Below are 14596 nucleotides of genomic sequence, written 5' to 3'. Positions count from 1 at the left end.
AGATCTATAAAGTGAGAAGAGACAGCACGTAACACTTGCACCTGCACCTTGTTCTCTGGGGATCAAGGATTCGTCAGTGTATAAATGAAGCCAGTTTTGTGGAGGGTATCTAATGTTAATTGTCACTAAAGACAATTGTTTTAGTATTTCAGTGTTTACTTCTGATTTCAGTATTTCTTCTGTTAAATTTAGATTATATTCCATATTTAATAGAGTTAAAGGGTTTGGTTTAATTTGTAGGTTTTCTTTTAAATTCGGGATATTGATTTTCTGTTTTAATTCTTGAACAATGGATATGAAACTTTTTTTGAGTTTTCAATCTACAGAGAGGACTGTATGAATGCCAATTGTTTCCTGGTAATCTAATAAGTTTTTCATATTGAATCAGTGCTTTTTCTTCTATTGTCATTTTGATGCTGTTAATATTAGTGAGGAATCTCATAGAATCTATTGGAGTTGTTTTGATTCCACCAGTAATGAGTCTGAGAACTTGGTTTTGAACATATTCTATTTCGTTTATGAAAGGTGAAGTAATTAAAGTTTCTCCGCAGTATGTCAGCACTGGCTGTATAAACATTTTGTATGTAGTGTTCAAAGTATTCCTAGAGCATCCCCATTTCTTTCCTGCTAGTCTTTTTAGAAGGGAGAATCTGTTAACTTATGAAAACAAATTAAATTTAACATGGCATATAAACACTATTTGAAGAAAGATAGGAGATATTAAGTAATATTCATCGTTCTTAATGATCTTCGGATGGAAAATAACAATGAAATATGTATAAAATAGAAATTGCATACAGGTGAGCATATAAAAAAGAGTAAGTAGAATCATTTATTTGATTAAGAAGCTTAAATTACTCCAGGTTTAGCGTAAGAGTGGTCTATGTAACGAGTACCGGGTACTAGGAAAATATCCACCCTACTTGCCAGATGTAGCCCCAAGTGACTTCAGACTGTTCCCATTGGTCAGAGAGCACATCTGTGGAAAGAGATTTTCTACGAATGAAGAGGTGATGAAAGCTGTGTAAGAGTGGTTTGCAGAGATTGAAGAAAATTTCTTCCAGGAGACTATAGAGGTGTTGGAGAACCGATGTTATATCAACCTACAGGGAGATTGTTAAGGATAAATAGGTCTGGAGTGAAGCAAATTGATCAGCCTATATATATATATATATATATATATATATATATACACACTTCTACCTCTTGTGGGGTGGGTGTGGTTGTAGTAGTAGTCATCACTCGCTAATAAATAACGAGACCAAGGAAACCATAGTGGGTAATTAGTGACTGCCTTTTATTCTGACTTCACTTACACATTTGATAACATTATTCGTATACAATATAAAACCAGAAACTGAAGCCAGATTACGAATATTCCACATTAATAGACTTAGCACCAGGGCACTAGATAACAAATTACTATAAAGATTAACAATGAAATTAGTACTTCATATAACGCTTACAAATGCGAGTGCCCTAACAAAATCCTATAAAATCCATACCTACAAAAACTTATAATCTAACCGAATTAATACAATGAAAGAGTAATGTACTTCGGTACAATGAAATAAAAAAGAAATATTATACGAATTAACACAATTACCCTGACCACAACTCTGAATAAACAAGACAAGCTAACCATAAGGATAAATTACACAATGCAAAGCCAAAATTTTAACCATAAAAGAGTCAACCCAATATTAATTAAAACAGTGCCGGAGTCCCAAAATTGAAAAAACCCGACTGGAAATCCACCAATATGCCATAAAACATATAACCAGGCGTAGTGCGCTCTAGTTAAAGTTCCTGCGTTGGGGTCACACTCACTAGTTACCTCCATGCAGCACTTACAGTCAGAGTGATAGCCTTGCGCATATTACGGCATAAGCCGTAATAAAGATGTTAGTCGCCAGCTCTAGTAGATCAATAGTGATGTTAAAATAAGCAAGCCGGCTCCAATCACTGGCGCCAAGAATAAACTCCTTGGCTTGTAGAACTTGCGGCGAATATACCGAGGACACCATGTTGAGGGCTGAATATCCTTGCGAAGTTTGGTGCCGGGCAACACCGACACACTGCGTGCGGGATCGCCGAAACCCGTGCTATCACCCTTCGTAACAAATGGAACAAAAAGACTTTGTTCAGTGTTAATACAGTGTCCCCGCCCCTTTATGTTTCAGGTACATTCCAGAAGGTGGATTATGTTTTCCTGGTTGGAGTAGGGGGTGGTGTTCCTCATTATACCGATTACAGCAAGCATGTTCGACTTGGTGATGTGGTTGCATCTCATCCTAGTGATCCCAATAGGTGAGAATAAATTACAGTTTGCTTTGCATATACTGGAGGATCACGCAAGTGAAGTGGGTAGGCATTACACGCGCACACACACTCTCTCTCACACCCACACACCCACTCTCCCCCCTCTCCCCCACCCCACCTCATACAAACACACAAATAATTTCTCTTTATATATTAGTATAGATAAAGACATATGCATATCATAGAATATATAAATGACATTCAAATAGAAAAAGTTGTTAAGTGAATATCTTTCAATTGTTGTGCAAGGCCACTTTAAATAAATGCAGAGTCATTTGTTTTCTCTTTATTATTCATATACTAGTCCGACTGAGACGGCACTCACTTAAAAAGCATTGTTATTTTAAAACTCATATATCTCATTAAATATCAGTCATTACAATTTTGCATAGAACAAAACTTGTTGGAAACATTTTTTGAAGTAAGTTTTGTTATTTAATGTTCTAAAAAAATCAATAAGCGAGATATTTCAATTTATTTGCTTCAGATCCCTTTATAACCTCCCCCCCTTAAAGAAAGTATTTTAAATGCCACACAGCCTAAAATCTAAGTGGGAACTAACTTATTTCACATATCAGTTTTCATAGAAATCAATTTAGCCATTATCAAGTGAAAAGTTAACAAACAGACAGACATATGTGCTATTTTTGGTCTCAGGATAGTTAATTATACATTTTTACACCAATTCATTTTGTAAAATTGAAAATTACCGAACAAATTTTGGTTACAGTATTAGTATTAGTATAAATGATATCATATTATATAAGCCTATTAAATTAACATTTATTTTTTTGTGTGTGTGTGTGTGTGTGTGTGTGTGTGTGTGTGTGTGTGTGTGTGTGTGTGTGTGTGTGTGTGTGTGTGTGTGTGTGTGTGTGTGTGTGTGTGTGTGTGTGTGTGTGTGTGTGTGTGTGTGTGTGTGTGTGTGTGTGTGTGTGTGTGTGTGTGTGTGTGTGTGTGTGTGTGTGTGTGTGTGTGTGTGTGTGTGTGTGTGTGTGTGTGTGTGTGTGTGTGTGTGTGTGTGTGTGTGTGTGTGTGTGTGTGTGTGTGTGTGTGTGTGTGTGTGTGTGTGTGTGTGTGTGTGTGTGTGTGTGTGTGTGTGTGTGTGTGTGTGTGTGTGTGTGTGTGTGTGTGTGTGTGTGTGTGTGTGTGTGTGTGTGTGTGTGTGTGTGTGTGTGTGTGTGTGTGTGTGTGTGTGTGTGTGTGTGTGTGTGTGTGTGTGTGTGTGTGTGTGTGTGTGTGTGTGTGTGTGTGTGTGTGTGTGTGTGTGTGTGTGTGTGTGTGTGTGTGTGTGTGTGTGTGTGTGTGTGTGTGTGTGTGTGTGTGTGTGTGTGTGTGTGTGTGTGTGTGTGTGTGTGTGTGTGTGTGTGTGTGTGTGTGTGTGTGTGTGTGTGTGTGTGTGTGTGTGTGTGTGTGTGTGTGTGTGTGTGTGTGTGTGTGTGTGTGTGTGTGTGTGTGTGTGTGTGTGTGTGTGTGTGTGTGTGTGTGTGTGTGTGTGTGTGTGTGTGTGTGTGTGTGTGTGTGTGTGTGTGTGTGTGTGTGTGTGTGTGTGTGTGTGTGTGTGTGTGTGTGTGTGTGTGTGTGTGTGTGTGTGTGTGTGTGTGTGTGTGTGTGTGTGTGTGTGTGTGTGTGTGTGTGTGTGTGTGTGTGTGTGTGTGTGTGTGTGTGTGTGTGTGTGTGTGTGTGTGTGTGTGTGTGTGTGTGTGTGTGTGTGTGTGTGTGTGTGTGTGTGTGTGTGTGTGTGTGTGTGTGTGTGTGTGTGTGTGTGTGTGTGTGTGTGTGTGTGTGTGTGTGTGTGTGTGTGTGTGTGTGTGTGTGTGTGTGTGTGTGTGTGTGTGTGTGTGTGTGTGTGTGTGTGTGTGTGTGTGTGTGTGTGTGTGTGTGTGTGTGTGTGTGTGTGTGTGTGTGTGTGTGTGTGTGTGTGTGTGTGTGTGTGTGTGTGTGTGTGTGTGTGTGTGTGTGTGTGTGTGTGTGTGTGTGTGTGTGTGTGTGTGTGTGTGTGTGTGTGTGTGTGTGTGTGTGTGTGTGTGTGTGTGTGTGTGTGTGTGTGTGTGTGTGTGTGTGTGTGTGTGTGTGTGTGTGTGTGTGTGTGTGTGTGTGTGTGTGTGTGTGTGTGTGTGTGTGTGTGTGTGTGTGTGTGTGTGTGTGTGTGTGTGTGTGTGTGTGTGTGTGTGTGTGTGTGTGTGTGTGTGTGTGTGTGTGTGTGTGTGTGTGTGTGTGTGTGTGTGTGTGTGTGTGTGTGTGTGTGTGTGTGTGTGTTTTTTTATAAAAGATGGTTTTTCAATGCATACATCTTTGTTACAGTGCCATCTATGTCTACTGTGATAGTGCAACTTCAAATCCAGATGGAACATATGAATTTGAAACAAAAGATTATTGTCCTCGGAATCTTGGTCTACAAACAATTGTATCAAAGTTAAAAATGGATTCAGACAAAGAAGGTGGCAGTATACCTTGGAAGAAGTATATGGCTGAAGCACTGGAAACATTACAGTCAGACACAAGCGAGACAGACTTCACTCAACCTTCTCTTGATTCCGACAAACTGTACATGGCGATTGGACAGCAGGACGTGATTGAGGTTGCTCACCCTTCCCCTCTTCCAGGCAGCGATATTCCCACATCACGCAGGTGTGTATGTGTGCACGAAAAAGAGTTTCCAGGTTGGTTGCATCCATTCTCCCTCTCGCATCTCAGTAGCAAGTTATTAAGCTTTAATAAGGGGCTATATTACAATATACTTTATCTATTCATTCCAGAGTACTTATGAATGTTTAGTCTGTAAGTGTGGAGCAAGAAGACTTTTCATGTTCATTGTAGACTAGATCAAAAGCTTATATTTGTAGACTGTCAAAAATCGAACTCTTCTTTTTTCAGTATATGATTTCATTGCTTATATTCACTTACACAACATATGTTGTGCCATCTCCTGTGCCTTTCGTTATGATTAATTTTCATAAATGAAATGGTAATTTATCAGTATGTATATTGTTTATGTTATATTCTTTGTCCCTTGTTGTTAAAGTACACTGTGTCCCTAAAGTTCTGTTACCATTATAGTTCAATTCAATTCAATTTATTTGGCCATTAGACATACAGTTTTAGGTTTCATCGGAATACATTGAAAAAACATATAAATATATTTTTAAAAACACTAATAACAGAAACAGTAAAATTTAAGTAATACAATGAAAACATGAAATAATTTGAAACTTTTAAATTGAAGAAAACTAACTAAATTGCAATTAAACTTATTTATTAAAATGCAATTTCATACAAATTTGTGTTAAAAAACTCAGCAACAGAATAAAAAGGATTATTTAATAACCAATTGTAAAATCTAATTTTGAAGCTATTGATTGGTAATTTATAATATTGACTGGGGAGCTTATTATATAATTTCATCCCCATAATTAAAAAGTTTGTGTTGCTCTTGTGTAATCAACAATATGGAATATTAATTTGTTCACTATTTCTAATGTATATTGGCCACTAATGAGTAATTGTCGAACCATAACTCCGAAATCACATGACATAGAACAGTGCGGTTTTTTTTAATGTTCTACAACTCTCAAGGTTTTGTTTACATTCAATGAATCTCAACATGTGCCCGTGTGGTTGCCCTCATATGCTGCAACTTATCAACATCAACAGTTTGCATAGCTTCAGCCATCCATAATTTTCCAAGATGGAGCTAATGACATTCTAGATATTCTGGGTCACATTTCCAGTTATCTGGCCCATGTACTCTCCTTATATCATTTCTTGGATTTTTTCCTTTGGGGTTATGTCAAGAATTGTGTATATCAAACTCCTGTTCAAGATGTTGTTACACTTTGCAGAAAGATAATTGAAGCTATGCAGACTATTGATGTTGATGTGCTACAACATGTATGGGTAGAAATGGAATATCGCCTTGACATCTTGAGGGCAACCTGAGTGGCACACATTGAGGTGCAATGTAAACAAAACTTTGAAAGTTGTAGAACATTTTTCAAAATACCACACTGCTCTGTGTCACACACTTATATCTATAGAAATCTACACACTTCGACCAATATTTGCCAAAGTTTACATATTTAACCTTCATAACCAGAAGAAGAACATAGGCTACATTAAAATTGGGCAAATGGACGTTAAATTAGAAAACAAAAAAAAATGAAAATAAATACCATCAAGCATGCATGTATAATATTAAAATGGCCTATTCTATAGTCAATTTGTCTTTTATTTCTGTTATATTCAACATCAACTTTCAAGGGGCATGAGAAAAATAACACAAAATTAAAAACAACATTGTTGATAAACTGTGAAAGCTAAAATCTATAAAATCCATGCAGTAAGTAGCAATGACACAGTCTAGGACCATAGTATGAGTTTCTCGATACAGTTGCAGGTAGTGAGCAAGCTGTGATTTATCCAACTGCATCGAGAAACTACAAGGAATACCACCATGTACTTAATATTGAATCATCAATAATGCTATTGCGAAGTGCTGACCCACCAAAATTATGCAATGGAACAAGAGTTGGTGTGAAATAACTTATGCAAAACATAATAGAAGCTATAATATTAACTGGTAAAATGATAGAAAATGTTTTTTTTTTCTCACGTATTCCTAAGATACTTCCAATTTTAAGCAACTGCAATTTTCAGTGCGATTAGCATTCATAATGACCATATTAAAATAGAAACTCAACAGTCGTTCATAGTTGTTGGCATTAACTTAGAAACTCCGTGTTTTTCACATTGTCAACTATGTAGCTTCCTCTAAATATTTGTATACATAGGCTATTTGTGCTAAAGAAGGGATAACAAAGAATTGTATGCATATGAAAAATAAATTTAGTGATACTTTTTTCATGTTGCTAAGGTAGTATGTGAATGTACGTAAGCCCACTGAAAATAACAGTATATTAATTCTAAAATATATGTCTCTCAAAATATTGTTGTTCATGTCGAATATGTGTTATTGCGAAATTATATCTGTATAATAATGTCGTCAATGTAATATGTTGTTGTTGTTTTCTAATGCCAGGCGTTTGACAATAAAGTCATTTGACCTCTTGCACTCCAATATTTTTCAAAGATATTATCACTTAAATGGCAAGTTGTAGCCGATTTAAGTGAACACCATATTTTAACGTTTTGGTGGCTACTTCATTCACACACAATGTCTGGAGGACCACACCTGCTGTTGGTCGACGGGTCCATTGGACCTAGCTGGGAGATCTTGTTGATCACCATCTTTCCCTCCTTAAGCCACTGGAGGACGATTTTAGTGCCATAGCAGGTCAGCACTAGGAACAGAAAAGTAGAAAGAGGAGGAAGGAAAGAGAAATGAACCCCTAGGCCTCGAATGCTCTAATGCCGTCGGGGTTGAAGAAAGTAAGAGTTCAGTCAGAGGACTGGATAGGAAAGGGTAAAGAGGGAATTTGGTATTGAATAGAGGAAAATTATACCAAATTCAGTCATTAACTCATCAAGCTGACCAGTGATAATTGATGAGTAGCCCTCCCTTTAGTTCAGCTTGTAAAATTGTACTTACTAACAGCTGCACCACTGGAAGGTAGGGATGGGATGTTGGGTATTTGCATAAATATACACAAAAAATTTCATCACAGAATGTTGGATAGTTTTTGAGTTTTGTGGAAAATGCTTCATCACTGCACAGTGAACTGAATTTTGAAAAAAAATATATATATATATATATATATATATATATATATATATATATAATTCTTTTTGAATCGCAAAAACATTTCCCTCATATAGCAGAAGGACAGTGTTTTACACATACTAACTTTCATTATTGTACAAGACACAGTAATGAAGGAAAAAAATATTGAATATTTCCAAAATTTCACTGCTGTAAGCTGTACCAACCCCTTAAGACGTAGGTATCAGAGATCTGTTAACAATGAGAATTTAACCCTTGAGAGCTCGCGCCTGTAAACTTTACGTCATGGCTCGAATCGACCGTGCGCGGAAATGAAGCGGAATCTATATTTTTTGCTAATATCTGTTAGCACAAAAGTTACAAAAACATTATTTAACTGCAGTTTATTCATTAACATCAATATTATTATTACAAAAACATTATTTAACTGTATTTTATCCATTAACATCACTGTTATTATGTATTAAAAAGAAGATGAACATGCCAATATCCAAGTAACCTTGATGTTCTTTATACTGTGAAAAATATATAAATCACATTATATGTTAAATATTTTCATCAACGTCATAGCCTGGTATAGGAGTAACACAAAAAATATGACGGTATTTCCACTTGTCCTATTCATTATAGTCATTATCGGTGTGAAATAGGCCTCAATTCAACAAACACGGAAGAAAATAATATTAGAAGATGAACTCACTTAGTCACATGACCTCACACGTATTACATATCTTCATCACTATCACCATCGGCACTTTCTTCAGGATTAGCACGAAAAGTGCAAGTTGACTGTGTATATTCTTTGCAGATGAAGTGGCGGCATACATTACACTTCGTCTTAGACTTACGATTTTTCTTCCAATCGCAGAGATGGCACCTTCCTGGACCCTCATCTTCTCCAGATGGAGGTGGATTTCTTTCTTCGGCAGTTCCAGTAATTTCTCTGATGTTTCTCTTCAGTTGACACGGCAGATTTTCTAGTTGCAGTCTTTCAAGTAGATAATTTCTAGACAACTCCTTGCTGAGTGTTTGTAGGAATTTTCTTCGAAACATGTCAAATTGGCGAATATTGTGTTTCAGTATAATGAAACTATTGATGCCTGCTATGTTCAGTAGTGTAAAGAACAGAGTTAGAGGCCAGCGGTTACTGGTTCTTGCAACTGAATACCTAGCCTTGTACTCGTCCACCATGTCCACCCCTCCTTTCGTTGAATTATAAAACGTCAACATGTAAGGTTTTCTAGATTCTTCAGAGTCTGGATCAATTTCATTGATATGATGCATGGTGGATAACAGCAACACCATCTTCTTCTTTTTCGGACAGTAGTACAGAAGGGTCTTGTCCTTGGTGAACCCGAAAACACTGCTATTTTCCATTGAACGACTTTGCAAAAATATAGGGGGCACCTCCCTCTTATTTTTTCTCAGCGTTCCAACTAATGTTAACTTGTGAGTTGTTAGAAGTTCATCAGCAAGCGGCACTGAAGTGAACCAGTTGTCAGTGGTGACGTTTCTCCTGGATCCACTGATTGGCTGCACCATCCTGTTCACAACACATTTAGCAGAGTTATCAACTTGGTAGGTCCCTTCAGGCTGCTTACCAGCGTAGACTTCCATATTCACTATAAAAGGTTTTTGCACATGCCAGAGAGAATACCTTTATTCCATATCTTGCCGGTTTTGTTTTTATGAATTATTTGAAACTGCAGCTTCCCCTAAAAGATTCCAACATCTCGTCGATAGTGACGTATTCGCTAACAGTAAAATTCTCGGAGCATCTTTGAACAATTTGCTCAAAGAGAGATCGAATAGGAGCAAGCTTATCAACACTTCTGTGCTCTTGTCGAGTATTTGAATCATCAAATCTTAAAACTGTCACCAGGAACTTGAATCGTATCCGGTTCATACAAGTTCTGAAATAGGAACACCTGTTCCATCAGCAGACCAAAGGTCGAACAGGTTCAGATGAGATGCTCTCAAAACTCCAGCCATATAAAGAAGTCCTATAAAAGCTTCCATTTCAGTTCTCATTGTATTGTGTGCATCTCTTGGGCGGCTGTAATTTGGACGCACTTTTTCAATTTTTTCATTTTTATGTCTAACAATTTCATTAATGATAGTGTCAGTAAAAAATAACTTCCAACACTGGAATGGAGTCGATGCGCTCCTTGCTACCTGTTTTACACCAGGTATAAACCTTACTATATTACGTTTGCCAACACGTCTGTTACGTGGTGGACAGTGCATTTCCCATGTTGTTACTCCATCTTTCCCTGTATAAATTGGACCTGGAACAAGGTCTACTTCCTCATCTGCTGATTGAGCAGAGTCTGTGTTATGATCGATTTCTTCAACCATATCTTCTTCTTCAACGTCCGATTCAATGCTATCAATTGGTCTGATAATTTCTTCTTCACGGAACAATTGTCTTCTGACTGCACCAGCTTCCCTTCTTGTTTCTTCTTTCCGGGCCATTTCCTTTTCTACACTATCAGTAAGGTTCCTTATCCTTTCTCCCTCTTCGTCCATATTTCTACACGGCAATGTATGGGGATCAGTAGTGAAAATAAAGTATTACACTGACAAAAATGTACGTATATGTGAAAAGTTATAAATACAAGAAAAAACTACATTATACTTATACACCAAGTGAAACAATACAAAGTTGCGTAATGACTCGCACACGGTTGAAACAACCAGGTCTGTATAACAGTTTCAAATCAAATTGACCAATAGCAAAGTGCATGACAACAATCACATCTTATTCTGGAAGAGTCGAATGAAAGGTACTGAAGGAGTGAGCGGCAGAACTCAAGTGACCTTGAAGCAGAAGCTAAATGTTTATCACAGCCGGTCGAAAACACCGTGTGCGAGCTCTCAAAGGTTAAGAACGGAAAGAAAACAACAATACACACAAGAAAAGCGAGACCATGAAGCTATGATTCAAAGGGGAAAGGTCAAGTCCTGGAAAGAATTTTGCACCATGAGTGTCAATAGTAATCCTTGGGGCACAGTTCATAAAATTGCTTCCGGGAATCTGAGGAGAGAGATAAACCTTACAACACTCCAGAAGCCAGATGGGACCTTCACCATAAATACTGAAAGTACAATAAGGCACATGAGGGATTACTTTGCGCCTGAAAATTGTGAGGAGACCGATAATATGTAATATGTCAATGTAATATGTAGGCCTACCGGTATGTTAAACCTATTGGAAAGAACAATCTGTTAATTTGTAAGATACATGTCTCTCAGAATATTATTCTTTAATTCCAAAAAGGATTTATTGCGACATTATACTGTATTTTGTGTATAAAGGAAAAATTATAATAATTAATATATTCTGTATGTGTAAGATGTCATTTTTCAACTCATATTTAAAAAATTGGGTTTGATATAAGTGGGCGTACAGTGGTCAAGAGGTGAAGAATCCTCCAATATATATTATATATTTTTTTTATTTACATATTGATTTTTTGGTACGACCGATAAAGAGGTAAATTTTAACTCACCATGTCACCCCAAGGGATTCAGACTGGGAAGAAGAGATTTATCATTAATTGCCTTTAAACGTGAAGTGCAAGCACACATAAGACAAGAAATTACATGAAATGTATGTCAGCATAGCTTTAGATCAATGTAGAATATTGAGTCAATGCTAAACGGATGTAAAGGGACCGAGGGGTATATTTTTGTTTAGCTAAACTTCAAGACAGTGCTAATTAAAAACAAAAACAGTTGAATGTAAGGCACATGACATTTTTTCTTTTCAGTGTCTGTTCTGCAGCTATTTTGAATTGAGTTAACCCTTGCAGGTCTTTTGGCTAAGAAGGCCTTTAATTCATGTATGTGACGCTATGTAAGATTCATCTTTAGGGATGAGGAAAGCATAGTAAAGATAGTAATTTGTTTTGATTTTCTATAATTAAGTTGCTGAGATCTCTGTAATTCTAGAACCGAAAGGAAAACCCTGGCAACGCTGGGTGCGTTCAGTTATTTTATACATATTTGTGAGACAGTACTTCTTTCGTTTTGCACGGAATGTGCGAAAGAATGTATTTTTTAATGATACTAAATTTTTTTATTATCCAGGTCCAGGTCTCCAGGTCATGAAATGTATGAAATTATAAACATTGTTTAAAATAACTTCTGTTCACTTCCAAACAATACAGGAGTGTGTCTCGGAAATTGTTTAATTCTTTCAGAAACATTGTTATGCTGGCCTGTTCCATCTCGTAGCTAATACTTCGTTGTAACTCATCTCTCTTGTTTCAGTAGATCCTTCCTTCAGTAACCCCATAAGAAGAAATCTAATTGGTTCAGATCAGAGTATAAGTAAATGGGTCATTTGCAGAATTTGTATAACAAATGACGTCCATCAATTCTTACCCTTCCCATTATTGCATTTATAACGATAGAGTTATAAAATCCTAACAGTGAGTAGTTTCAATACTAATGTAGTAAACGTCACAAGAAATATTTCCCTCATATGAAATATTTCACGAGAATAAAATAAAATTCTCATACTGACAGCTAAAATGCCATGTCCATACTAGTTAAGTTTTTAAAATGGAGCATGATTATGTCTAGATAAAGGTTTGTTTAATAATGTAATTGAGAAAAAAATCAAAGAAACATTTGATATTATCAAAACTTCTTCATTTATGTCTGAGTTTATATTTTCTTAAATATTACTGCATAATTACTCTAGTCCAGTAAGTCAGTCAGGTCTGTTACACCATTGTGTTCCTATGGATACACAATTGAAAAAGAAATCCCACAGATGTCAGCACAAGCCAAGATGATGCATAAAGACCTATTTTGATTGTACTGCTATGTTCACCCATTTTGATTTGGCGAGATTGTGTGTCATACTCTTGCTTTATGTTTTAGTCTAAGCGTGCATTTTTACTCTCTCAGATCTGTTTGTGTTGTGTTTTCCACAAATAACAACATATAAAGTCAAGATCAAGAGGACATAATAGTACACGTGTGCAGTAGTTAAGTTGCTATTTTGAAGATTTTTAAGCAAAAACATTTTAGGTTAGCACATGTTTGTTTGCTTTGTCAAGTCTGTTACCTGTCAGATCTGTTACTCCGTCATATCTGTTACATCATTCAAAACAGAGCTGTAAAGCAAGGTGAGTGTACAGTGGCTGATTACTATGGCAGAGACATTGCACTATATTAATACATGCAGAATATGCACTAAATAGTACTTCAATTTTGACGTTCTCAATCGTCCATTTGTTTACAATTTTTGCAAATGACCCAAATACGAACCACTAAACTATTACAGTACCTAGGAATTATAAACATAATTTTAATGTCTACATCCCAGTCATTTGTTTTTCAGTTAAATTCACATGAAATAATTCGGTTCATTGTGGGTGCATTTTAATAAATGTGATGTGCTTTTTTTGAAGACATCTTACAAGAATAGAAATAACGAAAAACAAAGATTCTTTATAATAATTAAAATGTACTCCAGTCTTGCATTAACACACTAATTTAAAATGGTGATGCAAGCAAAGTGTATCTATAGATATATGATGCTGAAGTAGAAAGGATATGATTAAGGATTTACATTACAAGCCTCTATTACTTACTCTTCCAACAGGGAATCTGGGTGTCCATTGCTGCACCTATCTCCTGTAGCGTCAGGTCGAGCAGTGTCACGAGATGATAGGCTACGGCAGTTATTCTCCTCGAAGTGTGGTGCCCTGGTATTTGATTCAGAATTCGATGCTGTCCTTGATTCAGTCCTGGGAAACTGTCGTGACAGTTTCATCTGTCTCCGTGGTGTGGCAGATTACCGTGGTGATGGTTCCCGTCGCTCAGAATGGCAGCCGTATGCTGCTCTTGCTGCTGCTTGTATCATGAAGGCAATCATTTGCGCCATGGAGCCTCCTCAAGATAACTGAATATTTCTATCTACAATCATTCTGGAAGAGCAATTAACGCACATCCTGGGTAAGAGAAGTGATAACATGATTATATGAATCAGTAAGCAGTGCAGTATAACATTTGTTGTTTAATATTGTTAAGGCTGGTTCACAATAAACCGGAAACGAGAATCGGAACGAAAACGGTAAAATTGTTAAAATGTATACATTTAAATGTGAGCATTCACAATTAACGAAAAGCTTGCCGGAGCCCGGGATTGGGAACGGAGAGTTGGCCAAGTTTCAACTTTGGCGTTCACGTTTCCGATTACCGCCCACTAGATTCATTCTATTGCCATCTAAAAGGTATTTTGTCGTCGTATATTTTGTAGCAAGAAGACAGTGACATAACCTATGCATTGTTTTGTTCTATGTTGTGCATCATGGAGCAAGTTTTATTTGATGAGATTCTAATATTGAGTGTTGAGGAAAATCCTCACGTTTACGATAAGCGGCGCGCCTCGTATAAAGATGAGAAAATGAAGGAGAATACGTGGCTTTCAATAGCTGCGTCTTTGAACACCAATCGGAAGCGAATCATATTTTATTACTGTATTGGTTGTATTACACACTACATATTCATGCTTCAATTCCATAACTACTGTTGTGTTCATTTTTGTTCTATTACAAATGTTTCTTCTCTAATTAT

At 36.8% G+C, this 14596-nt stretch overlaps 1 protein-coding gene across 4 annotated transcripts in view; it reads left to right on the top strand.

Annotated features, from left to right (window-relative positions):
• The window catches only part of LOC138691088 (uncharacterized), a 106764-nt gene that overhangs the window by 79657 nt on the left and 12511 nt on the right, over positions 1-14596 (top strand). For all 4 annotated transcript variants that reach the window (XM_069812795.1, XM_069812793.1, XM_069812794.1 and 1 more), the window contains 3 exons: positions 2184-2310; positions 4627-4953; positions 13623-13975. In XM_069812795.1, coding sequence (XP_069668896.1) covers positions 2184-2310; positions 4627-4953; positions 13623-13926 — 758 coding nt within the window. In that variant the 3' untranslated portion in view covers positions 13927-13975. The remainder of the gene's footprint in view (positions 1-2183; positions 2311-4626; positions 4954-13622; positions 13976-14596) is intronic.

Source organism: Periplaneta americana, chromosome 16, assembly GCF_040183065.1.
Source record: "Periplaneta americana isolate PAMFEO1 chromosome 16, P.americana_PAMFEO1_priV1, whole genome shotgun sequence".
In the NCBI taxonomy this organism is placed as follows: Eukaryota; Metazoa; Arthropoda; class Insecta; order Blattodea; family Blattidae; genus Periplaneta; species Periplaneta americana.
Note: the sequence above shows the minus strand (reverse complement) of the source record. Positions and strands in the feature narration are given on the sequence as shown.